The 27,562-nt window shown below is 46.0% G+C and overlaps 1 protein-coding gene and 1 long non-coding RNA gene across 7 annotated transcripts; both read left to right on the top strand.

Annotated features, from left to right (window-relative positions):
• Nucleotides 1–413: 413 nt before the first annotated feature.
• On the top strand, nt 414–16,770 carry LOC135255869 (zinc finger protein 260-like). 6 transcript variants are annotated; one of them, XM_064337616.1, is made up of 7 exons: nt 414–790; nt 919–1,046; nt 9,003–9,123; nt 9,272–9,983; nt 13,062–13,189; nt 14,277–14,397; nt 14,548–16,770. In XM_064337616.1, exons 4-7 carry the CDS (start codon nt 9,497–9,499, stop codon nt 15,900–15,902), a joined length of 2,091 nt encoding a protein of 696 aa, XP_064193686.1. In that variant the 5' UTR covers nt 414–790; nt 919–1,046; nt 9,003–9,123; nt 9,272–9,496; the 3' UTR covers nt 15,903–16,770. The 6 variants fall into 6 exon arrangements, with proteins under 6 accessions (XP_064193686.1, XP_064193685.1, XP_064193688.1 ...); XM_064337615.1 differs by having other exon boundaries at nt 907–1,046; XM_064337617.1 differs by lacking the exons at nt 414–790; nt 919–1,046; nt 9,003–9,123 and adding an exon at nt 4,907–5,027.
• A 3,519-nt stretch (nt 16,771–20,289) lies between these two features.
• LOC135256138 (uncharacterized) lies at nt 20,290–26,391 on the top strand. The gene is made up of 3 exons (XR_010330403.1): nt 20,290–20,460; nt 21,379–21,456; nt 26,288–26,391. It is a non-coding gene; the product is annotated as an uncharacterized LOC135256138 (long non-coding RNA).
• The last annotated feature ends 1,171 nt before the right edge of the window (nt 26,392–27,562 follow it).

Here is a 27,562-nt window from a genome sequence, read left to right as displayed (position 1 = left end):
ATGTTATGCGGCGCAGTAGCCTAGTTTTGGTTATAGCCTGCCAACATCTTGGAATTATAACGTGTGCTCTTCTGTTCTTTTCTTGCTTTAGTATTCGTTTTATAATTTTTTTAAAATAAAAAGCATTCATGCTGGGACAGCATATTACGTACCAAAACATTCAAACGGATTAATTCGGTTGCTAAATATTTTCAGTGGGCTAATTTGCCTAATATTCGCGGGACTTTAGACCGCGGTGGAAACGCAGACAACCATGGGCTGAAGGAACCTTTTAGTTCCTTGAAAAGTAGTTCCGGGTACTTTTGGTGGAAACGCGGCTAACGCGGCTAAAGTGTGACAGTCAATAAGCTGTAGGAGTTAACTTACTCCGAAAGATGGCAGTAATGCAACTTTCAAGGATGCCGGCTGCCGGTAACAAAACCGAAGAAGAAGAAGCCACTGAAGTCTATGGTACGCTCCATGTTTTCACCCGAGTCCACTGTGTGTAGTTCACGTAATTGGCAAAACATGGCGACTTGTGCTTCTTTTCAGGTTCAGATGGTCTCCATCATGGAGGTTTTAACTAAAACGGCACTCGCAGAAATTACTAAACTAGTCGACGACGCGTCTGCGGCATTACGACTGGAAATGTGCAGAAGCCAAAGAGAGAATGAGGCGCTAAAAAGTAAGTTACTGGTTATGGAGGGAGAGCTCAGGGCTGCGCGAGGATGCGAAGAGGGAACGCCGGACAGTTCTCTAAACATCGCATTTGAAGTTAAGGTTTGCGACGAATTCAGAGAAGAACAAAACTGTAAGTTCCTCGCCTTATTGCATGGAAATGCACAGCATTTCGGCCGTACTTCTAATGTAGACGCAAGATGACATCGTTTTCGACCTGCAGTTGATTGTGTATTTTGCCTCCATTAGGTACGGTTGCAGGGAAAGTAAATGTCGCCGTAGAGAGAGTCTTTGATGCGCGATTGAGCACAAGTCCGGCCAAAGATGAACAGTACGTATCCGTGGAGAAGATGAAGACTGTTACGGATGCCTTGGACATAAAGTACGAGGTAAATTCAATAGAGGTTAAGTGACCCCCAACGAGTTTCCATTTATGTTATGGGATTTCGGTAAGGACATGCGATAATTAATATGGGGCGTGGTCATTACCCAGAGGTGGGTAGAGTAGCCAAAAACTGTACTCAAGTAAAAGTATTGTTACTTTAAAATAATAATGACTCAAGTAGAGGTAAAAATAGTCATCCAAATAATTACTTGAGTAAGAGTAAGAAAGTATCTTGTGAAAAGACTACTCAAGTACTGAGTTACTTCATATAATCTGATTTAATGTTGAAATAAGCAGAGCAAGATGAACTTAAAAATCCAAAATATAAAATTGTAAATGCTTGTCCAATAGAAATAAACAACATATAAAATAGCCATGTGCAAATTCAAATATGGCCTAAATCATATCCCTTTAAATAAAACAATACACAGGAGGTTCGTCAGAAGAGGAGGATTTTCGCTTTCTGTTGTACTCTGTTATGTCTGTATACCTCATCAGTTTGTTGGGGTGAACCCTCCGTTGACAGAAAAAATATCAATGAGGCTACAGGGGATTTACCCATTAAAATAGACTCATCATCACCACAAAGAGGAGCCTGCTCAAATTCAAACAGAAACTTTATATGTGGAAAACATAATGCTTTGTCGCACCATTATTGTACCTTATGATGCACTTATCCATAATATTCCAAAGTCCCATGATGCCTTGCGCGGAATATGTGCAGAACTTTCGGTTTAGCGTAAACAAACGTTAAGAATGCAATGCAATGCTATGCAATGTTCCAGCGCTCACGTCATGACTGTTACGTGCTTCACAAAAACTATTACACTACTAACTAACGCTTACATTACAGTGTGAAATATCCACATTAATACCAGTAACCTATTTAAACACACTCAATTTCAAAAATAACGTATATAACCGAAGTATTTTGAACAGTAATAGCCTACTTACATAGCAATGATGAAATCTTATCTGTGTTCAGTAGATGGAGACAGAAACAGTAAATCAACAGTTCAATCCGCTTCTGTTTTGCTCCAGAAAATGATGTCAGCTAGGTCTATCAGCAAACATGCGGCTTAGCTATGTCCAGAAGTCCTCAATAATAATAGTATTTCCCAAGAAATTACGAATAATAGTTGACCACGTTTCGTGAGTGAACGCATAAGTGAATGCGATAAGAAAAATTTCGGTTACGCTGACCTAAAAAACGCTATTCCAAAAGAAAAATTAGACATGTTATACATCGTTAGAAAGCTTATACTCTCACCTACTGAATAAATGAATTGTAAATCAAGCCAGACTGTACTAAAAAAGGGCGACAACGCCGTAAACAAGGCGTGTGGTATTACGCGCAGCTATTTTGGAAGATACCCAGGCGTCACGAATGCGCGTATATTTCCCAAACGGATTGTCCAAGACAATATATGACCACTCAGTCAAATAGTTAGCTATCCACAGCCAAAACTAACCTACAACTTACCGCCACATATTTTCTCAAGTTCGAAGTTGAGTTCTTGTAGGCTGAACTGTCCACATTTCTAGGCAGACAAAGAAGGCAGCGCATAATGTAACTACTGTTTTTGGTAGTCTGTAAGTAAAACATAGTTTGAACGTGAGGCCAGGGGTGTTCTGCCTCCTACGAATCACCCGCCGTTGTTTCAGCCATTGTTGTCGCCCGCTCATCCTTCTGTGTGCTGTGACTGGCTACGTTTGATTGGTGAAACGGAGTCATGTGGGGCTATGACAGCACCAAAGCAAAGACCAGTCAGCCTCTTTGGCTGAAGTCTCTCTGAGAGAATGAAACAAACAGAACGTGCATTGAATAAAAAATGGGTAAAAAATATTTTTTTATTTTTTTATTGTTTCGCATTTTTTCTCACGAAACCCGTGTTCGTATACTTTGTTTTTAAGGTTCCATGGTGTAATGATTAGCACTCTGGACTCTGAATCTAGCGATTCCATTTCAAATCTCGGTGGAACCTGTAACTTTGTCTGCGAAATTGTTTAGTCTGCCTGTTTATTTCTGGCACAGTGAAGTAATGGTTCTTAAGTGCACTATATAGCCGCGTTTCCACCGCAGGAACTATACCCCGGAACTAGGAACCTTTTGAGGAACTCAGTGCGTTTCCACCGCAGGAACTAGGGTCTACATTTAGTTCTGGGGGCTTTGTTTTACCCCCCAAAACGTTCCTGCTCGGGGGGTAGTACTTTCCGAAAGTACAGGAACCTTTTGGGTGGAGCTTGCAGCGCTGAACATTTCTGATTGGTCGAGTACTCGTAGCATTTGTGTTGTATTTATTTTCCGCCATTACCCGCCATGTTTGAAAATATGCAGCGGCAAACCAATTTATTTTCATAATAACTTCAAATCAAACTTGTATGTTATGCGGCGCAGTAGCCTACTTTTTGTTATAGCCTGTCAACGTCTTGGAATTATAACGTGTGCTCTTCTGTTCTTTTCTTGCTTTAGTATTCGTTTTATAAAATGCTAAGCATTCGTTCTGGGACAGCATATTACGTAGGCTACCAAAACATTCAAACGGATTAATTCGGTTGCTGAATATTTTCTTCCGGATTTTCTTTGTTAGCCCGTTGTAATTGACTCAAAACGTTTGATACAGTTATGTGAGGTATGCGGTAGTTCTGCATAATTAACATTGGTGATACAGTACAAGCAAACTGGAAATCACCTTCCGCACTTTTTATCCGGGTAAAATAACAGGTTAATTCTAGTAATCTTCCCTTTAGCTTTTTCAGACTGCCGTAATTTTACTCAATTTTACTGCCATTTTTCAATTCCACGAAAAGACCAGGAAGACTATGGACTAATTTATGGTGCATGGTTCGCATCTGGAGGGCACACTTCGCTGCTCGGCTAGCAGTAACTTCGAAGGAAAGCAAACGGTGGCTGTACCACTACTAATTTACATTTTCACGCAAGTCCGAGTTTTCGTTCTATTCTTGTCATTTTGCGATTAGCCTATATGGAATTGACGACGAGAAAGTAATAAAACAGCAAATTGTTTACAACGTGTGCATGTTTTCTGCTGTTAATGAATGAGTTTGAGAGGATATATGAAAATCAATAAATACAAAAGTAACCATATATAGTCATTGTTGGTAACCAGTTGTATATAAGTGGAATAAACCCCTCCGGGCTGTCCCGGTTATTAGAAAATATTCGGTGGTAGTATGGGGTTACAGAAGAAATCATATGACAGATGGACCGACGACAACGTCAGTGGACTAATTTGCCTAATCTTCGCGGTACTTTAGACCCCGGTGGAAACGCAGACAACCATTGGCTGAAGGAACCTTTTAGTTCCTGGTAAAGTAGTTCCTGGGACTGCAAGTTCCGGGTAATTTTGGTGGAAACGCGGCTTATGACAATTCTTGGTCTGGGGTTGTTTTTCTTGGTTTGGGCTAGGTTAGTAAAGGGTTATCTTTCACAATCACATTCTGGACAGTTTGGGGAAGGCCCTTTCCTGTTTCAGCATGGCATTACCCCCAGGCACACAGCAAAGTCCATATAGAAATGGTTTTACATTACATGGTTTTGTCGAGAACAGTGTAGAATAACCTGACTGGTCAGCACAGAGCCCTGACCTCAACCCCATCCAACACCTTTAGGATCAGTTGGAAAGCCAACTGTGAGCCAGGCCCAATCACCCATCACATGTTGTATTTAGCTTCGTGTCTGTGTGTGTGTGGGCACTGTAGTAAAGTGAGGTGATTAAAACATTTGTCCACAGACAGTGGTTACTGTTGGTGTTTGGGTGGGGGAGAGGCAGGTTCAGAAGAAGAAATGCTGGTCTTAAAGGCTTTGATTTGCTGGTGTTCTTCACACTTCCCGTTTGTCAGCCTGAAGACGGGGAGCAGGATTGGTCAGAATCTGTGCCGCTCAGCAAGGATCGGCTGGAAGAGGACCCAAAGATGAGCCAATCACAGGCAGAACAGAAAATCTTTGAGGAGACTAGCTGTGGTAATTTCCTGTGGGGATTAATAATATATTTGTAATTAGGTTTCGCCGGTTGTAGTCGCTAAGGCCATCATGGCTAATCCAGTCATATTATTGTGTCATGTTACCAATTAACAGCAGTTTAGATTTCAAGATAGCTGTATTTTTGCGCAGGCACATCAGAGGCAGCCGTAGCTGCTGCTAACGGTGGTGAAGGACCCCTCTGTGAGGAGAAGGAGGAGCTGCACATGCAGCCCTGCCCTGCAGGAGACCCAGAGAAGGGGCTGCAAGCCGAACTGAAGCAGGAGCCCGACGGGGAGCCTCTCACCCCTGGACACCCCCTGCCAGGATCTGGAGAGGGGCTGGAGGTCCAGTGCGCGTGGAGCAAGGCCACCAGATCGGGAAAGGTTCAGGAAATGCTCAGACAGCGCAGAGGAAGCTCGGAGCCCGGAGGTGCGCGGTCAAACGACCGATTCTCTCCTCGCCATTACAGAGCTTCTCGGAGGCTGCGCTCTGAGAAGAACGAGGGCCCAACGTCACACCTCGAGCAGGAACAAAATGGCCGCCCCGGCAGGGCGCCTGATGCCATTTCGGCAGAGATGGCGGTCCCTCTGGGTTCTCCGGGACAGCGTGCTGGAAGCACCCTGTGCGCGGAAAAGCACCAGCGGATTCACAGCAAGCGCGGTAAAAGCTTCTCCCAGATCAGCAATCTTAAAACTCACCAGATTACTCACACCAGAGAGAAATGCTTCCGCTGCACGTTGTGCAGTAAGAGCTTTGGCCGTCTCTGTGACCTTAAGTATCATCAGAGTGTCCACACAGGAGAGAAACCGCACAGCTGTGACGAGTGTGGGAAGAGGTTTGCCCAACTGTGCAATCTCAAGACTCATCAAAGGGTCCACACAGGAGAGAAACCGCACAGCTGTAACGAGTGTGGGAAGAGCTTTTCCCAACTGTCCACCCTCAAGACTCACCAGAGGGTGCACACCGGGGAGAAACCGTACGGTTGCTCGCTGTGCGGCCGCGGTTTCTCCTGGAACAGCGGCCTTCAGAGACACATACTGTCTCACAGCGCGGTGTAAAAAATTAGGGGACCTTTGAGCGAAAATCAAAGATCTTAACCTGTCCTCCTCGGCGAGCAGTTCCACTTTATGTGCCGCAGAGCAGAACACATGGACCCCATTTTACACAGAGCTCACTTAGTCTGGCCTTCTCAGCTCAGGGAATCGTAGAACCACATACCTGCTCTGAGAAGGCAGTTGAACACACTCCTCCATAATCAGAGACACCTGTGAGGCAATTTGTCCCAAAAAGTATTATAGAGCTAACTGTATTTTGAGAAATAATATTTGGCATGGATTTTTATTGTATAATTGTTGACCTTTTTAAAAAAAAAAAAAAAAAATCTTACCAATCACCATCAATGAATTGGATTTGGATTTTATGTTTTAGTAAAACTGGCATGCAAGCATCACCCTCCCCAGTGAGCCAGAACTGGCAGCTTGGGCTCTGCTATAGTACAGACTGGCCCCCGCAGCTTGCTGTACATTTCCAGGAAGCAAAACCCAATACTACAGTTCTGACCTGTGAGTGACCTGTCAATCAAAGCCCACACTTGGGCTCAATCAAAGGGAGAATTGAACGACCAACAATATTGTTTGCTTTCATTGGAAATAAGCTTGTTTTGGTAGACATTAGCTGGTTTTATTAATAAAGAAATGTGGATGAGGACTACATGCCAAACGTGTTGGATTCCAGTATAATGACGCATGACATGTTAACTTTTCTTTTGACTGAGATCTTCCTTGTCCATTTTCTTTGTCATTGTAACTGGATGCAGCGAAGGTCAGTCTATTGTGTGTACGGAGTGATTTTAAACAAAATGAAAAGTCTTTGCATTTGGATGAGAAATAAAACGTGTTTTTTCATAACTATCATTGTCGTTCAGAATTGTGTCTGATATTGTGAAGTTAAAGAGGCCACTTCACTGTGGGCACTGTGACCTGCGTACTGGTGTCGCAATTACATACATTAAGAAGTCCTACATGTCTAGAGGAGAAAACCACGGAACTTGATGTGGCCGTCGCGTGCCCTTCCACTATTTGCTTAACGCTGACATCTACTGCCCATTACGTTGAAGTAAATTCCGGTGAACGGTGTTACGTTATACTACATTTAATTTGGCAGACACTTTTATCCCAAAGCGACGTAGCTACTATAAGTGCATACCGACGGTCGTTGGAACAACTACAGAACACAGGTCACATAATGTACAGCTTATCAGCTACCCATAGCCGTGAGCATCAAGTCTAGTTCACTGGGTAAGCCCTGGCTAATTCGGTAAAGATGTGGCAAATCGTAAACTAGAATTGCGGCACGACTGCAAGAGATACTGTATGATAAGAGCTACAGCATCAGCATGAAGATATACGAATGCAGCATGAAAGTACTCAATGATACTATTGAAACATGAGTGTGAGAAAATCGATAGTTTTCACATAAAGTGATACTAGATCGGGGGCCCAGAAGAGGAGCATAGTGTTAAAGTAGGCTTATGACTGTAGTCTCACTGCGTTGTTTTCCGTTGCTTGAACATTTTTCTCACCCATAGTGAACTTTGGCAGAGCTGTTAGGGACGTGTTCTCACAGTCGCTGTTTAGGCTCAAGTTTTCGCTGTCAGAAATGGACTTGCGGCCGTAGCAACGCTAACCGGAAACAAAGTATCCGTACATCCGGTTGTGATAGCCATCTTGTGAAATATGCCTATCCTCTCTTCAACTGACATCGTTGGGTAAGCCACTGGGTAAGTTGTGAAAGTGGTGCCTCTACAGGGTTGGAGCCCTGATCTGTGTGGTCACTTCTGGCACTACGATCTTTACTTCACTCTAGTGTGTTTCTTTTACACCTCTGCACCTTGAACTAAGGCACTTGTTGTACGTCGCTCTGGATAATGCCTGTAATGTAATGGTGCCCCGTACAATCAGTTACCGAATACGCACCAGATCTTTGCCAACTTTCCTTACGTTCACTTCATAACCCAGTTATTTTTCATGGTGTCTTTCCCACCCCAGCGTGATGTCCAGTGTTTTGAGTTCGCTTTTGAAAAACGTTATCCAAAACTATTATTATTATTAGAACATGGTGTCGTTAATGAAACATGGGGCCTCACAAAGAACAAGAATCTCAGAGCTGCCGATTGTTTACCTGTATGTTGATCCTGCGGTTGCACAAGAGGGACAGCGAGCTAAGCAGAGCGCCGCACAGCCGTTACTCAATTCATAACGAAGCGCAAAAAAGAACATGCGTAAGGTCACGTCTTTAAATGCGATACATGCCTGGTAGCCTGTATTTATTGCTAGCAAGGCTGAAAGAGGGTCAGTGTCTATGAACAGGAGAAATTTTGGGGAGTATGTTTCCAGGCATTTTATCTGTCCCAAGACGACTCAACATGCTGTTTCACAGACACGGTGGTTTTTGACGCAGAAATCCTGTTCGGTTGTTACAATTCATTAGTCGTGGGGGTTCCATGGTGTAATGGTTAGCACTGTACTCTGAATCCAGCGATCCAAGTTCAAATCTCGGTGGAACCTGAACTTTATGGCGCCTGGGAAAAATGATTAGATATGCTGTTTCCAGCAAAGTAGTTGCTCATCATCTCTGGCGCAGATTGAGCGCAACGTTAATTAGCTATGTATTTTATATAATTAAATAATGGTTATGTGAATTTTTCAGCACAACTGAATATGTGTACTCAAAGAGCAAGTTAATATGTGACCTTATGTTGGATTAAGCCTCAATGTGTGTGTGTGTGTGTGTTTAGGCAGAGTAAAATGGTGTGATGAAAAGAGATTGTACACTGACAGTGGTCTAAATCAGGTCCAGTCTGTGTTTTTGTGGCGATTGGGAGGTTCATAAGAAGAAACGCTGGTCTTAGAGGTTTTGATTTGCTGGTGTTCAGACCTTCAGATTCACAAAATCTTCACACTTCCTGTTTGTCAGCCTGTAGACGAGGAGCAGGATTGGTCTGAATCTGTGCCACTCAGCGAGGATTGGCTGGAAGAGGACCCAAAGACGAGCCAATCACAGATGGAACTGAAGATCAGTGAGGAGAATGCCTGTGGTAATTTCCTGTGGGGATTAATAAGGTTATAATTGTAATTGGTAATTACTGGTTGTAGTTGCTAAGCTCATCCATCCAAATTCAATCAAGTTGTGTGAAATTAGTAATTGATTTCAGTTTAGATTTCAATATGTTTATTTTTGTGCAGGCACATCAGGGGCAGCTGCTACTAACAGTGGTGTAGGACCCCTCTGTGAGGAGGGGGAGGAGCAGCCCCCCTGCAGGAGACCCAGAGAAGGGGCTGCAAGCCGAACTGAAGCAGGAGCCCGACGGGGAGCCTCTCACCCCTGGACACCCCCTGCCAGGATCTGGAGAGGGGCTGGAGGTCCAGTGCGCGTGGAGCAAGGCCACCAGATTGGGAAAGGTTCAGGAAATGCTCAGACAGCACGGAGGAAGCTCGGAGCCCGGAGGTGCACGGTCAAACGACCGATTCTCTCCTCGCCATTACAGAGCTTCTCGGAGGCTGCGCTCTGAGAAGAACGAGGGCCCAACGTCACACCTCGAGCAGAAACAAAATGGCCGCCCCGGCGAGGCGCCTGATGCTATTTCGGCAGAGATGGCGGTCCCTCTGGGTTCTCCGGGACAGCGTGCTGGAAGCACCCTGTGCGAGGAGAGTTTCAACACGTCGGCAGAAGCAGAGAGTTTCCGGAGAATCGAGGGACGAGAGGAGTTAATCTGCACGTGCTGCAGGAAGACGTTCCCGGACGCTCTGGAACTGCAGACGCACGAGGAGGAGCAGCACGGCACGGGGAAACGTTTCGGCTGTTCGGAGAGCGGCAAAGCTTTCGCTTGCTCCAGCGTCCTGGAAAAGCACCAGCGGATTCACAGGAGGAAGAAACCGTTCGTTTGCGCACATTGCGGTAAAAGCTTCTCCCAGTTCATCAATCTTAAAACTCACCAGATTACTCACACCGGAGAGAAATGCTTCCGCTGCACGGTGTGCAATAAGAGCTTTGCCTATCTCAGCGTTCTTAAGCATCACCAGAGAGTCCACGCTGGGGAGAAGCGCTTGCTTTGCAAACTTTGTGGGAAACTCTTTGATGGCGCCGACTCCCTTAAGCAACACCATGTGACCCATCACGGGGGGAAACGGTTCAGTTGCACCCTGTGCGGAAAGGATTTCGCCACTAAGTACAACCTCAAGTCTCACCAGAGTGTGCACACAGGAGAGACACAGGAGAGAAACCGCACAGCTGTGACGAGTGTGGGAAGAGCTTTGCCCATCTGTGCAATCTCAAGACTCACCAAAGGGTCCACACCGGGGAGAAACCGTATGGTTGCACGCTGTGCGGCAAGAGTTTCTCTCAGAATCGTGTTCTTCAGAAACACATACTTACTCACTCCTAGTGAGGAGTAAAACTGGGGGGAACATTGAGCAAGATCTTTGAATTTACTGCCCCTGCTGGGCAATTAAGTTACACTTACGTGGCACAGAGTAGAACAGTTTGATCACATTTTATATGGTGCTTACTTTATCAGGCCTTTTCTGTTCTGGGATCATCACAGATTCTCATCACATGCTCGGCAATAAATAAGTGAAACTTATGCCAACGTATTTGATTTTGAGTGTGCTGTACCCTCGTCCTTTGTATTTATGATTTTTTGTATCACAATGGACTAATGGGTCTTTTTCGATATATTCAAGAGAATCCGACGTGTCTGTTGCTAGTTTTCTTCAATGGTTGATGCTAAGATGCCTAGATACGATGAAGCAAAAAGACAGTTTGTGATAAATAAATAAAAATGTACTCCTTGTAGTAGTGGCGCGGTAGAAATAATATTACTGCATCGAGGTTAGAACGCAAAATCATCACAAATCATCCGGCACATTTTAATGTATTAAATTATTCCTCACGTTCGCAAAATAACTCGCCCTGCCGTGAACAAGCGCAGTAGAGGCTGTTTCCCGTTACTTCTCCAGCTCCTATGGACACGTTCTAGGTGACTGGGGGGCAGAGAGAGAGACTATGCATTTAATATACCAGGCAATGATAAGATCTGTACTTGACTATGGGTGTTTTGTTTATGGCTCAGCTGCCAAGTCGGTGCTCGGGAAATTAGACATTCTACAGAGCAAGGCATTGAGACTCTGCTGTGGGGCTTTTAAAACTTCCCCAATTCCTGCACTGCTTATTGAAATGGGAGAAATGCCCTTATACTTAAGGCGTATTAAGTTGGGGCTGCAGTACTGGGTAAAACTAAGTGGAGCTAATAAAACACTCCCAGCCAGGTGTCTTTTACAAGGGTCATGGGATCCGGGTGGCAAGATTAAAAGGAAACCATTTTTTGACAGTGTTAATCAGTGGGCCAGTAAATTGAGAATGGAGCAGGAAAGCATAGCAAATCATACGGGCTGGTTACCCGTACCTTTTTGGGTAATGCAAGCGCCAGACATTGACCTCATTTTTTTACAAGAAAAGGACAGTAATGTGATAGTTTCAAAAACAGAACATTATCTCAGCAGAGAGATGGAGTCTTATTTGAAAGTTTTTACAGTTGGTTCTAGGGACCCAGAGAGTGGGAAAGCAGGATTTGGACTGTATTTGGCTCAGTTTGGTCTTAGGATTGAGCGGCGTGTCACTGATGGAAGTTCTGTCTTCACAACAGAACTACTGGCAATTCTTTGGGCTTTGTGGTGGACAGAGGACGTAAGACCAAAGAAAGTCCTCATTTGCTCTGACTCAGAAGCTGCTCTGATGGCTATAAGAGGACTTAAATCAAAAGCTCGGCCTGACCTTATTAATGAGATTTTATCTGTTTTGTTCAGAATTGGGAAATCTGGTTGCGAAGTCAAGTTCTGCTGGGTTCCTGGGCATAATGGAGTTGAGGGAAATGAAATAGCTGACGCTATAGCTAAAGCAAAGGCAAGTCTAAAGAAGGGTGGAACTTAGAGGGAAAATCAAGGAGGGTGTTGAAAGAGAATGGCAGGGATTATGGGAAAAGGAGACTAAAGGAAGACACTATTTTTATTTTCATCCTCAGATTAAAAAACCCAGTTGTTGGTCTGGAACCCGAAGAGATTCGGTTAAAATTAGCAGACTGAGGTTTGGACACTGTGGGTTAAATCATTACTTGCGCATTGCAGGAAAACATCCAACAGGACTATGTGAGTGTGGAAACCCAGAAACAGTCAAGCATGCTCTCCTGGAGTGTGGCAAGTATAAAGCAGAGAGGGAAACTTTCTATAAGAGATTGTCAGACCTAGGAGTAGTTGCATTCTCCATTAAATCTTTTTTTGGCCAAAGCGAGAACCACCAGCTAATCACCAATACGGTTTTACAGTTCCTGCATGAGTCAGGGCTGTATATGAGAGTGAGCTGCAATTGTTAAATTTCTATCCTGTGGAGGGCAGTAATAGGCCTAGTTGCATGTAGACTGCCGGAAACTGATAAGAAGAAGAAGAAGAAGAAACGTTCTAGGTTCATCCACTGAACTCTATGGTACGCTGCATGGTTTCATTTTTTTTTTTTTACATTCTCTGGATTTCACCCGAGTCTACTGTGTGTAGTTCACGTAATTAGCAAGACATGGCGACTTGTACTCCTTTTCAGGTTCAGATGGCCTCCATCATGGAGGTTTTAACTAAAACGGCACTCGCAGAGATTACTAAACTAGTCGACGACGCGTCTGCGGCATTACGATTGGAAATGGTCAGAAGCCAAAGCGAGAACGAGGCGCTAAAAAATAAGTTACTGGTTATGGAGGGAGAGCTCAGGGCTGCGCGAGGATGTGAAGAGGGAACGCCGAACAGTTCTCTAAACATCGCTTTTGAAGTTAAGGTTTGCGATGAATTCAGAAAAGCACGAAACTGTAAGTTCCATACCTTATTGCATGGAAATGCACAACATTTTGGTCGTACTTCTAATGTAGAGGCAAGATGACATCGTTTTCGACCTGCAGTTGATTGTGTATTTTGCCTCCAATATGTACGGTTGCAGGGGAAGGAAATGTCGCCGTAGAGAGAGTCTTTGACGGGCTATTGAGCACAAGTCCGGCCGAAGATGAACAGTACGTACCCGTGGAGAAGATGAAGACTGTTGCGGATGCCTTGGACATAAAGTACGAGGTAAATGCAACAGAGTTTAAGTGACCCTGCACGAGTTTACATTTATGTTATGGGATATCGGTCAGGTCAGGACATGCGATAATTAATATGGGCGTGGTCATTACCTAGCTAAATTGTATAACGTAGTTGGCCTTTTATTGTTGGTATAAAGACCGCACGACCTAAGTCAGTCTCGTTGCACATTCTGTTAGATATCAACGTTTCTATACTTAGTTATGTCCTTGAATGCAGTTTCACCGTTTATATTCACCGGCATCCCAGTGCAATATAATGAACAGTTAAGTAAACGTAGTTCTTGTCAGTAATCAATTTTCCTTATATGTATAAATGGAATGACTAATCCCGTAGGTTGTTAAAATAGCGTTTTGTCCCGTTAATGTTTCACTGGTTTTGTAGTTTGGATACGTTGTTTTGATGATAATGCAAATTGCAGTGCGCGAAACCCGTGTACTTAGTTTTTAGGGTTCCAAGGTGTAATGGTTAGCTTTCTGGATTCTGAATCTAGCGATTCGATTTAAAATCTCGGTGGAACCTGTAACTTTATGTCTGCGAAATTGTTTAACCTGCCTGTTTATTTCTGGCACTGTGAAGCAATGGTTCTTAATTGCACTACATGACTATTCTTGGTCTGGGGCTGTTTTTCTTGGTTTGGGCTAGGTTAGTAAAGGGTTATCTTATACAATCACATTCTGGACAGTTTGGGGAAGGCCCTTTCCTGTTTCAGCATGGCATTACCCCCAGGCACACAGCAAAGTCCATATAGAAGTGGTTTCACATTACATGGTTTTGTCGAGAACAGTGTAGTATAACCTGACTGGTCAGCACAGAGCCCTGACCTCAACCCCAACCAGCACCTTTAGGATCAGTTGGAAAGCCAACTGTGAGCCAGGCCCAATCACCCATCACATGTTGTATTTAGCCTTGTGTATGTGCGTGGGCACTGTAGTAAAGTGAGGCGATGAAAGCATTTGTCCACAGACAGTGGTTACTGTTGGTGTTTGGGTGGGGGAGAGGCAGGTTCAGAAGAAGAAATGCTGGTCTTAAAGGCTTTGATTTGCTGGTGTTCTTCACACTTCCTGTTTGTCAGCCTGAAGACGGGGAGCAGGATTGGTCAGAATCTGTGCCGCTCAGCAAGGATCGGCTGGAAGAGGACCCAAAGACGAGCCAATCACAGGCAGAACAGAAAATCTTTGAGGAGACTAGCTGTGGTAATTTCCTGTGGGGATTAATAATATATTTGTAATTGGGTTTCACCGGTTGTAGTCGCTAAGCCCATCATGGCTAATCCAGTCATATTATTGTGTCATGTTACCAATTAACAGCAGTTTAGATTTCAAGATAGCTGTATTTTTGCGCAGGCACATCAGAGGCAGCCGTAGCTGCTGCTAACGGTGGTGAAGGACCCCTCTGTGAGGAGAAGGAGGAGCTGCACATGCAGCCCTGCCCTGCAGGAGACCCAGAGAAGGGGCTGCAAGCCGAACTGAAGCAGGAGCCCGACGGGGAGCCTCTCACCCCTGGACACCCCCTGCCAGGATCTGGAGAGGGGCTGGAGGTCCAGTGCGCGTGGAGCAAGGCCACCAGATCGGGAAAGGTTCAGGAAATGCTCCGACAGCACGGAGGAAGCTCGGAGCCCGGAGGTGCACGGTCAAACGACCGATTCTCTCCTCGCCATTACAGAGCTTCTCGGAGGCTGCGCTCTGAGAAGAACGAGGGCCCAACGTCACACCTCGAGCAGAAACAAAATGGCCGCCCCGGCGAGGCGCCTGATGCCATTTCGGCAGAGATGGCGGTCCCTCTGGGTTCTCCGGGACAGCGTGCTGGAAGCACCCTGTGCGAGGAGAGTTTCAACACGTCAGCAGAAGCAGAGAGTCGCTGGGGAATCGAGGGACGGGAGGAGTTCATCTGCACGTGCTGCAGGAAGACGTTCCCGGATGCTCTCGAGCTGCAGACGCACGAAGAGGAGCAGCACGGCACAGGGAAACGTTTCGGCTGTTCAGAGAGCGGCAAAGCTTTCGCTTGCTCCAGCGTCCCGGAAAAGCACCAGCGGATTCACAGCAAGCGCGGTAAAAGCTTCTCCCAGATCAGCAATCTTAAAACTCACCAGATTACTCACACCAGAGAGAAATGCTTCCGCTGCACGGTGTGCAGTAAGAGCTTTGCCCATCTCTATGATCTTAAGCATCATCAGAGTGTCCACACAGGAAAGAAACCACACAGCTGTGACGAGTGTGGGAAGAGCTTTGCCAAACTGAGCAGACTGAAGACTCACCAAAGGGTCCACACAGGAGAGAAACCGTACAGCTGTAACGAGTGTGGGAAGAGCTTTGCCCAACTGTCCACCCTCAAGACTCACCAGAGGTTGCACACAGGAGAGAAACCGTACAGCTGTAACGAGTGTGGGAAGAGATTTGCCTATCTGTCCAACCTCAAGTCTCACCAGAGTGTGCACACAGGAGAGAAACCACACAGCTGTGATGAGTGTGGGAAGAGCTTTGCCCATCTGCACACCCTCAAGACTCACCAGAGTGTGCACACAGGAGAGAAACCACACAGCTGTGACAAGTGTGGGAAGAGCTTTGCCCAAGTGTCCACCCTCAAGACTCACCAAATGGTCCACACCGGGGAGAGACCGTACGGTTGCTCGCTGTGCGGCCGCCGTTTCTCCCGAAACCGCGGCCTTCAGAGACACATACTTTCTCACAGCGCGGTGTAAAAAATTATGGGACCTTTGAGCGAAAATCAAAGATCTTAACCTCTCCTCCTCGGCGAGCAAGTTCCACTTTATGTGCCGCAGAGCAGAACACATGGACCCCATTTTACACAGAGCTCACTTAGTCTGGCCTTCTCAGCTCAGGGAATCGTAGAACCACATACCTGCACTGAGAAGGCAGTTGAACACACTCCTCCATAATCAGACACACCTGTGAGGCAATTTGTCCCAAAAAGTATTATAGAGCTCACTGTATTTTGAGAAATAATATTTGGCATGGATTTTTATTGTATAACTGTTGACCTTTTTTTTAAAAAAAAAAATTCTGTTACCAATGACCATCAATAAATTGGATTTGGATTTTATGTTTTAGTAAAACTGGCATGCAAGCATCACTCTCCCCAGTGAGCCAGAACTGGCAGCTTGGGCTCTGCTATAGTACAGACTGGGCCCCCGCAGCTTGCTGTACATTTCCAGGAAGCAAAAACCAGTACTACAGTTCTGACCTGTGAGTGACCTGTCAATCAAAGCCCACTCTTGGGCTCAATCAAAGGGAGAATTGAACGACCAACAATATTGTTTGCTTTCATTGGAAATAAGCTTGTTTTGGTAGACATTAGCTGGTTTTATTTATAAAGAAATGCGGATGAGGACTAAATGCCAAACGTGTTGGATTCCAGTGTAATGACGCATGACATGTTAACTTTTCTTTTGACTGAGATCTTCCTTGTCCATTTTCTTTGTCATTGTAACTGGATGCAGCGAAAATATATTTCTCAAGGTCAGTTTATTGTGTGTACGGAGTGATTTTAAACAAAATGAAAAGTCTTTGCATTTGGATGAGAAATAAAACGTGTTTTTTCATAACGATCATTGTCGTTCAGAATTGCGTCTGATATTGTGAAGTTAAAGAGGCCACTTCACTGTGGGCACTGTGACCTGCGTAGGCTACTGGTGTCGCAATTACATACGTTAAGAAGTCCTACATGTCTGGAGGAGAAAACCACGGAACTCGATGTGGCCGTCGCGTGCCCTTCCACTATTTGCTTATCGCTGACATCTACTGCCCATTATGTTGAAGTAAATTCCGGTGAACGGAACACCGGTCACATAATGTACAGCTTATCAGCTACCCATAGCCGTGAGCATCAAGTCTAGTTCACTGGGTAAGCCCTGGCTAATTCCGTAAAGATTTGGCAAATCGTAAACTAGAATTGCGGCACGACTGCAAGAGATACTGTATGAGAGCTACAGCATCAGCATGAAGATATACGAATGCAGCATGAAAGTACTCGATGATACTATGGAAACATGAGTGCGAGAAAATCGATAGTTTTCACATAAAGTGATACTAGATCGGGGGCCCAGAAGAGGAGCGTAGTGTTAAAGTACATTTGAACATTTTTCTCGCCAATAGTGAACTTTGGCAGAGCTATTAGGGACTGTGAGAACACGTCGCTGTTTAGGCTCAATTTTTCGCTGTCAGAAATGGACTTGCGTCCGTAGCAACCAAGCGGCCAAAACCAGACTTCGTTTTTGAAGCTCATTTCCTAGTGTTGTAGTTCCTGGTTGCTCACTAGCGCCACTACGGATGGCTCCAGTATAGGTGTTTTCATATCCGGTTTCCATGTAAGTCTACGGTACAAATGCGATCAAAATACAAAGTCAATAACTTTTTCTCACGAGAACAAATAGTCATAATATGTGTATTTTATTCGTCTTATGACTGTCCATGGGTAGATTTCATGATTTATTGCGTCATTTGGGCACAGTGCCAATATTTGTTCTGGACCAATGAGGTACAGTTTGCGTCACTTCCGGATCACTGCAGAGGACTGAGCTACAGTAGGGGCTACAGTCTATGGTCACTGGGGTGGGCGGTGGCGCCTCTTGGCCTTGACATTGCGGCTCCGGCCACGGTCCGCCTGTGCTAAGTCTGAAAATGCAGGCATCCCATTTCGTGGTGATTTCATTATGGCGTGTGCTATTTACAGCTGCACTAGACGACCATAAAATAATCCTCCTCTCAAGTTTTTCGGTAGCCGAATCATTTTTACTATTTCCTTTAGCCTACTTAACCAAATAATTACTTGGCAGAAAGCGTAATCAGCTTGCTATATTTGGTAGTCCAGTAGTAGCCTATGCTAAAACAGTTCGCAACTTCGGCTACCAAGCCATTTGACTAGCTAGCTAACCTTAACCGGCAAACATTCAATCTATCAGACGTGTTTGACGGCTTGTCAGTCGTGTACATTCCGTAAATGTCTACCTGGGCCATGCTTCACGCGTGACAAAGCTACTATAATCCCGATTTTGGGATAAACACTTTTTCAGTTTCACGAAGCGAATTAAGAGTCTCAAGGTTCATTTGCTGAATAACATACAACACACGATGAAATCACACACACAGAATTTAACGAAATTAACCATCTTGGCATTTAGAAAGGAACATGTTTTTAGCATTTAAGAGACCGACAAGCTAGGCATTTAAGACAGTGGTTCTCAGAATCGGTCCTGGGGGCTCCTTGCGTATTTTGGTTTTTCTCCATTGGTTTTGATGATTTACAAGAAAAAAATAATAGCCTAATATAATAATAATTATAAATTCAATGTAGGCTACATTATTTTTGTCTTCATGCACAACGTGGAAAACTTGCTGTACAAAGTGCGTTGTCATATTTACACGCCTGCAGATCAGTTATTAAAATACTTGGTAGATTTGTTAATCACCGCTGAAAGTGTTAATTTTTATTCGGTAGAAAGTGATTTGCGAACGATCGGTCAGCCTGCGTCACCCAGCAAGTGAACACCACAAACGGCGATGGAGTAGCTAGTGGCAGTTACTGGCTCATTAACTGACTGTGGCGAAAACCTACGACGATAACTTGCTCGGTTAACAGCAGGTCTACCAGACAGTTATACGAAAATTAGCCTAGTCAAATCACCAGTAGCCCACACATCTCTGATTGATTGACCATCAGTGTAGTCAATGTTCTTCCCCTGTGGTTCATATTGCTAATGCGTGAGCTAACCACGGATAGCCTACCTAGCTCACTGTCAAGCTGATATGCTAGCTAAGCATATTCGTTTTGCTGAGAAACATAAATTGAAGATAACTGAACATAGCCTAGTTGTATTTTTTATGTTATACATATAACGTGATTACATGACACAGTACAGTCACGGATGGAAATATATTTTAAAACATAACGGCAGACAGTCAGCTAGCTTCAAGTTCGTTCTGCAATCGTTCATTCAGGTTGATGGGCTTTTCCGCACCGGACTGTCAATCAAATTGTAAAAAACACAAGACCGCTTAACTCTATGGTTTTGGCTCCAAATCGAGAAAATGGCCGCGCCCGCCATTGAGCTTCAAAACGTGTTTTAGAGACCCACGGAGAGTTAATGGGTGACGTCACAGTAGCTTTGTCCATATTTTTTACAGTCTCTGGCAGCAACGCTAACCGAAAACAAAGTATCCCTACATCCGGTTGTGATAGCCATCTTGTGAAATAGGCCTATCCTCTCTTCAACTGACGTCGTTGGGTAAGCCACTGGGTAAGTTGTGGAAGTGGTCCCTCTACAGGGTTGGAGCCCTGATCTATGTGGTCACTTCTGGCACTACGATCTTTACTTCACTCTAGTGTGTTTCTTTTGCACCTCTGCACCTTGAACTAATGCCCTTGTTGTACGTCGCTCTGGATAAGAGCGTCTGCTAAATGCCTGTAATGTAATGTAATGGTGCCCCGTACAATCAGTTACCGAATACGCACCAGATCTTTGCCAACTTTCCTTACGTTCGCTTCATAACCCAGTTATTTCCCATGTTGTCTTTCCCACCCCAGCGTGATGTCCAGTGTTTTGAGTTCGCTTTTGAAAAACGTTATACAAAACTATTATTATTATTATTAGAACATGGTGTCGTTAATGAAACATGGGACCTCACAAAGAACAAGAATCTCAGAGCTGCCGATTGTTTACTTGTAGGTTGATCCTGCGGTTGCACAATAAGGACAACGAGCAAACAGAGCACCACACAGGCTCAATTCATAATGAAGCGTAAAAAAAAACATGCGTAAGGTCACGTTTTTAAATGCGGGACACGTCTGGTTGCCTGTACTTATTGCTAGAAATGCTCAAAGAGGCTCAGTGTCTATGAACAGGAGAAATTTTGGGGGTATGTTTCCAGGCGTTTTATCTGTCCAAGACGACTCAACATGCTGTTTCACAGACAAGGTGAACTAATGGGTTCAGCTGCAGCGTACTGATAGGAAATTAAACCTCCAGACCACAGAACTGCGTAACAACTGGAGTGGCTGTCCAAAGATGTGGAATAACGATTAGCTATTCCGCCGACATGCAGTTCTGTGGTCTAGAGGTTTGAACTGCAGGTAAGCACACTGCAATTGACATATGAAGTCAAGTCATGACGTATTTCCGGGGGAAAGACGTCATCAGCAAAGGGCTGACAGAGTGGAAGGGTGTTCTCCAGCATCATGGAGTCCGTACGTTAATACTAAATCCAAGGAAAAAACAGGCAATCAACCGCAAATCCGTAATGGTAAGTGCCGTAACTATAACTTTGTGGCGGGAGCAGTTGAATTAAAAAATATGGTGGTCTTGCACCTTAATACGTAACTTCACATTGATATTTACAAACATTTGCACTACATGTTAACAGCCCAGTTGCATTCCTCGGGAAGGCCGCACGAGATTTCTGAAGTTCTGTTCCATCTGTTAAACACATTTCTATAATATTCCACTAGAGGGTGCAAGTTCTTCATAAATAAATTTAGCAGCCTGTACTTACGTTGTGGAGGGTGATGTGTGAATTCAAATGCTCGTTTTGCTCGACAAAACGTAACATTCATATCAATTTTCAAGAGACACAGCAGGCAGAGTTTTGCCTGGTTGAAAGCCGTACATATGAATCAATTTGCCGCGGGACAGCTGTCCCCAATTTGGACCCAAGACTTTAAGTGTTTGATCTTGTGAAAATGCCTTTGCCCATTTCCGCAGTCCCGATACTGATACCAAAAGCTTAAAAACGCATTCACCAACTGGTCATGCAATTACTAAAATAAGTGACCTAAACGTTACTTTATCACAAGTGAATTGCTTCTCCAATTCTATACACTTTCTGCGTGTATGTTAAAACCAGGGACAACTAAATTGGGATAAGACAGTGTGTGGTCACACACATTACCACACACGACTCATAGATAAATGAGAAGGGCTCTCACCCGTCTCCTCCTCCGAGCGCTCTGAGTACATTCGCTGGGTTTGGGCCCAAAGCACACTTGCCTAAAGTGCCTAAACTCAATCATATTTGGCCCGGAATCATATGCTGTCACGGAAAGTATCTACCAATTGCCATCATTGTTTTTCTGTTAGTTGTAACCAATGTGCTCCTTGACTGGTGGAGCTCCTATTTTCTACCAGTAAGGCGAGATCATGATTGATTTTGTATTTTGCTCAGGGGTGATAACATTTGGATCGAACACGTCGTGGCTATCTCCTTTGGAAGAGACGCTAGAGGAGCCCCACCAATCACAAGGTATGTTGTTAACAGCAAATGGATAAACACCGAAGGTGATTGGTGGATACTCACCCACCGCTGATCTGAGGTCAGTCAAGTTTGATTGTGATGTCACAGTGCAGTCTGGGGTTTGGGTCACTCTGGAACCCTTGAGTACCAAGAGTTCCATGCCTGCCTCTCTGAAGAATGTCAGGCAGGGGCTCGATTAGAGACATGGGATTGGATCAGGAGAGACTCTGACCAGATCAGCAGGACAGAGAGCCCCTCATCCCCCCAAGGGGTTTTAGACAATGTGGAAAGCCAGATTCATACTTTTCTTTTGTTCAAAATCTCTCCACAAACTGAACTCTGGACTGGACACTGTCAGGTCCAGATGTTGTAATGCCTGTGTTCATTACTTGAGTGCATTCTCTGAGAGTTAACATGCTTTTAAATCTTTGCTGCCCTATTGGTCAGGTCCCTCTTGAAAAAGAGATTCCAGACCACAGTGGGACTTAAGTAAAAATTTAAAAGATGCTACTCTGGTAAAAAGAAATTTAAAAAATGGGGGTGGATTCTGTGCACTCACTTTAGGGTTCAGGGGTAGTTGCCTGGGAGACCAAGAAACAGGATAACATAATTAAGCTCTTAAAGGACATGAATGCAGCCCTTGTAGTCTGACAGAGGATATGACCTGCCTTCCCGGACCTGGAAGCTATGAAACGTGACACCTGTACAGGTCGGTTCTTGTGTGTGTGTGTGTGAGTGAGATGTGCGGGGGGGGGGGGGGGGGGATTTTGCTCCTGAATCTGGACCAGCCTTTCTCTGTCTGTCCTCTAAAGCACCACGGGCAGGGACAAATCCACGTTGCCTCTCTGTGGAAAAGGCTCAATTTTCGACATTTGACACGCCCTCCTTAATAGACACCCGACAGCTTTAACGGGACGGCGGGTCCAGCTGTTATTTTTGGCGGCACTGTTTTGTTTGTGATGGCGGCGGCCTTGGGGGGGGGGGAGGGGGGGGGGGGGACGGTTTATGTTGAGGGGGTCGGGGTGGCAGTGCAGTATAGTGACCTCAAACCGTGAGGTGTGACCTCATAGCTTGGGGGGCGTCGGCTATGAGAACAGAGAGGACTGTGGGAGAATCCGTGTCCTCCACTAGGCAGCCTAGCTGTGTCTTATCAAAGCAATGATTTGCTTCCCTTCTGGGGAAGCGTCCGCTTCATGATCCCACCGCAGATATAACCTGTTTCGTATCCCGTTGACACGTCGGAAAAAAGGAAAGACGAGAGGTTCTCATTGTTGAAGGATACGTGCGGTTGTTCGTAACCTGTTTGCGAATCTGTCGGCAGTGCCCCACAGGGACGCTATGGGCAATTAACCCGCCATTAGCCGTTACACAACGATGGCTCATTCCCAGTTTTAAAAAAAATTGTTTTCAGTCAGGCAATTAAAACTGTAACTTATGCAAGATCAAACAATATCCATTGAGTGCATCTTAAGCATGACCTATAGTACAGTACACTCCTGGGCAAAAAAAAAAATGGGCCAAGCCCAAATATTAAGCTTTTAATGGTCTTAACAACAAAACATTGGTCAGAAAATTAGCAAGAATTAAACAAATGCACTCCTGAGACCCCCTGTGCCACCATTTTCTCATTTACTTTTGCTGCAGTGAACTGGCTTTAAGTAATCAAGGGTCCAAGGTTTGAAATGAGCCTCATACCACCGTGCTGCTGCCGGATATGCAGTAGATACTACAAGCATTGTTTCTCCTGATTAATTTTCCTGTTGAACTCAATGGAAAAAATATTCAGGAGAAACAATGCTACCTACTGCACAGCAGCACAGTGATTTGAGGTTCATTTGAAACCTTGGACCCTTGATGACTTAAAGCCAGTTCAGTGCAGCAAGACCAGAACTCGTTGATGTATAATAAATAAATAACTAAAACCGATGAAACAATACCCTATACTATTTTATTTCCTACTTTGTTTTGATTTCTCGCACGTTAATAAGGACACAGCTGTGCTTGGGAACGAGCGACGAGGCGGACCTCGGGATTGAAATGCGCGGGTGCAGCGTCTGCTCCGGCGAGATAGCGGCGTTATCTCCGCGCTCCCTGAACAGCGCGCCGGCAGAAGCTTAACTCGCGCGTCTAATATCCCCAGATCCGCGCGGATGGCGAGTCTGCACGCGGGGAGTCTGCGGGATCGTGATATTCTGTTAACAAGCCCCCAGCGAGGCGAACAGCTGGCTGGCTGTCGGCGCCGTCACACCGCCTTGAGATTCACTGGCAGGTAAATGCCCTCGAATATCAGCAACGGTGGAGTATGTAAGGCGCGAGATTAGCGCCTTGGCAGCTGGGGGCGTGTCTGTGACCGGCTGCGCGTATCTCTCCTGGCTCTCTCCAGGACGCGCTCCAATCAGGAGCTGGCAATGCGCTGCTTTTGTATAAGAACTTTCGCCATAAGAAGCAGCAATAAATTCATAACATCTCTCTCTCTCTCTCTCTCTCTCTCTCTCTCACCAGCAGAAAATGAATCAATGTAATGCTGTCTGATGATTGATAATAATGAGCCATCAGTGCCACTTGCATGCTGTATAAACTGCAAAATAAATAAAATTCCACGATGACTTACAAGCCTATTAATAAGACAACAGACAAATCTACAGTGCTTGTAGTCACTTTAGGATTTTACTTATGGTCGAGCTGGAAAGTGTTGAATATGAAGAAAAGTTAGGCTATTCACTACCTGGTTGCAACCTGCAGAATAGCGTAGGCCTACTGCGAACGCTCAAACCAAACACTGTCCTCAACCATCGCACTATTTCTGCAAAGCTATCCGCATTGATATTGTGCATTATTGTTTTCAAATGTTTTCAAATACACAGGACGTGATGTTGAAATCCAAAGTGCCACCTCTTAAACCCCCTGTGCTCCCGGTGGTGATGGAAGACTTAAACACTGATCTACGCTACTCCGATGTTGAGAGAGGCTGTCCAGACACGTCATTGGGGTTGTAAAGTGGGCTCCTACTTTCATCAACGTTTTGCTGACTGGGCCCACGACGTCTCCAGTAGGCTCAGCGGTGCGTTCTGGTGTCCCAGAACCACCCCCCTCTGCATCTGCCTAGCCGGCTTATTTGGGACACCAGCTGGGGTCTTTTCTCTTCAGCCAGAGCCACTGGCTACTCCGCTCTGCCACCCCTGATGTTTCCTTGATGGCCTGGCGTAGGGCTTGTCCGCTGATCCTCAGGTCCCTCGTCGGTCTTACAGTTGATGTTGCCACGAAGCCCCGACATCCAGCTTCTACAGGGCAGATCTTTGCTCTCCAGCCCCACTGTTCTCCCTCCGCTGCAGGCTCTGAATATCGCAACTTCTTTCTTTCGAAGGCTTCCCGCACAGCATCCTCCCAAGGGACTGTGAGCTCCACAAAGTGCACCGTGCGCTGAGAGTTGGACCAGGGGACCAGATCAGGCCTCGAGCTGGCGATGGCTCTCTCTGATGGAACCGGAAGCCGTTGGCCCACGTCCACCAGCGTCTGCCCGTCCCGGGCCAATAATCCTGCTACTCCTCCGGACCCTCTCGAACCCGCTAGCCGCTCGCGAGAGAGAGAGCGTAACTCCCCGGCCAGCACGGCCGCGTGAAGCTCGCCCTGAAGCTCCGGGGGGCGTTAGCCCTCCCTCCCGCCCTCCGCATTACCGCGGCGGCCCTAATCCCGTCCGCGAGATCAGCAGAGGGCCCGCGCGGCCCCGCAGCTCTCCGGAGGTGAGGTGCACGCGGGGACTCACAGCGAACGCGTTGCCTCTCTGTTCCTCACGCCTGATTGGACGGCCACGGCAGGAAATAGACTGAGGTTCCGTAATCCTCGCTGTTTGCCAACTCGGCCATTTCGTTTTATGTGTGTAGCCTATTTTTTAGGTATATATATATAATTTTTTATTATTTCTAAATAATTTTACAAAGCCACGCTGTTGTAAGTACTATACTAGATTCCATTTCTGTCTCAGGCATGCCATGTACAGCAACATACAGAAAAAAATGATCATGCATAAAATATGGGCATGTGGACTACGACTACAAATTATAGTCACCAGCAAATAGTAAAATATGTTTTTATAAAGCTCTTCTGTGACATATTTATGTAATTTGTTAGGAAGTTATTTGTTTAATTATTTAAGGAGTCTTTTAGAAAATGACGTGCATTTTAAGTTGTAACAGGACTATAATAGAGTGTGTTTTCCTTGGGTGGCCTCCAGCGGGACTGATTTTTGCAAACCAAAAAAGTGACCACTGGAGTGACGTGACGACAGAGTGACCCCTCCGTTTGTTGTGTACCAGCACACAAAGTCACACAGTCGATTCTCCTTCATACGATTGGCTTTGGTAATTACCCACGCCCCCCAAGCCCATCAGTGCCCCCCCCCCTCCCCGTGTGAAGTCGATATGCCACGCCACCGAGCCACAGTCGCGTTGGGACCCGTTATTTTCGGCGTCCCGACTGTGCCAGCGCGCGACCCCGTCATCGCATCGCATCGCATCGCGGACCGGGCGGGGCGCTCGCCGCCGGTGGCCAGCCGCTAATTGGCGGCGTCGTGTGGGGGCCGGCCGAGCGGATTAACCCCCCGGCCCGGCTGGAATCCTCATCAATTACTCGCGGCGCGGACCCTTTTAAAAACAATAACAGATAACCGCGTCTTTATCTGCCTCAGCGGCGGGGTCGGACCTGCCCACCCCGCGCGCCCGCAGATGTTTCCGCCAGAGCTGCGGCTTTCTCCTTTCTTTCTTTTTTTTTCTTTTTCTTTTTTTTTTTTGCTGCTCTGACTAATTGGGGACGTAATTGGAAGGGATTACGTTTCTTGTTTTAGGAGAAGTTTCCGTGAAGGATGCGCCCGGGAGTTCATCCAGATGTTCCCCCGCACATGTGGCCGGCTCCCTCCTGGCCTGCAGCGCCCGAGATGAAAGAGGGGGGGGGGGGCGGCGCGCGTTTCGGGGGGGGGGGGGTGAACACTGTTCTGCAGGGTGGCTTGCCCTCTTATAAGGCATGGAGACGAGAGAAAAGGCTGATTATGCGCTTAAATGAACTCTGATGGACTGCAGATGAGTCCTTTTTTTTGGGCTTTTTTGGGCGGGGGGGGCTAAACATTATTAGAGTTGTATTAACGCAGAGCTTTTTTTTTGATTGCTCTGCAAGGTCACACAGAGGACAAATATTAATCGGGGGGTGGGGGTTCCAGGTATTTTACAGATTTGAGTACATGCTGTACCCCCCCCCCCCAAAGCAGTGTTTCTGCTGTTTCAAGAGTCTCTTAGTTTCACTATTAGACTGTTAGCTTTTCTGCAAATGAACACAAGGGTTCGTTTCGAATGTCAGCTTTGCTCCTCTTCACGCCAAAAAATAAAAAATAAATAAAAAACCTGCACTGAATGAACTGTGCCTGTGGGAACTCTGTGAGTCATCCAGCATCCTCGCAGTGTAGAGAGTCTTTGCCTGACGCATAACCTCTTCGCAGCTCTGTGATGACACTGTCCAGATACCGGGAAGTTGATGCACTGTTGCGGTCGTTTTGCGAGGCGTATCCGATGGCGGGAAACCCCAGCTGGAGCATCTGGGCCCGCTAATCGCTCCAACAAGGGAGCGGAATTCCAGAAGAAGAGCTCAGACTTGAGCTCCCGAGCCCATGAGACCGGAGTGTCCTGAAGCTCTGAATGTCCCCACGTCTGGAGAGAGGGAGAGAGGGAGGGAGGACCAGGGGAGGGAGGGAGGGAGGGAGGGAGGACCGGGGGAGGGAGGGAGGGAGAGAGGGGGGAGGGAGAGGGAGGGAGGGAGGAGGAGGGAGGGAGGGAGGGAGAAGGAGAGAGAGAGAGAGGGAGAGGGGGGAGGGAGGGAGGGAGAGAGAGAGAGAGGGAGAGAGGGAGAGAGGGAAGAGGGAGGGAGGGAGAGAGAGAGAGGTCACCAGTAACACTCTCAAAGTGTTTCTGCTACATCGTACGGACAGACACCATTACCCCCAGCACCACAGTGGTTAGATTAAGAAAGGTCAGTTGTACATCAGAGGGTTGCAGGTTCCAACCCTGAGTGGAGTGTTACAGCAGGCATGAATAACTCCAATTGTGTGACACTGGTCTGGTGTTAAATGGAT

This window comes from Anguilla rostrata, chromosome 5 (genome assembly GCF_018555375.3).
Source record: "Anguilla rostrata isolate EN2019 chromosome 5, ASM1855537v3, whole genome shotgun sequence".
Classification (NCBI taxonomy): domain Eukaryota; kingdom Metazoa; phylum Chordata; class Actinopteri; order Anguilliformes; family Anguillidae; genus Anguilla; species Anguilla rostrata.
This window is presented reverse-complemented; position numbering and strand designations above follow the sequence as displayed.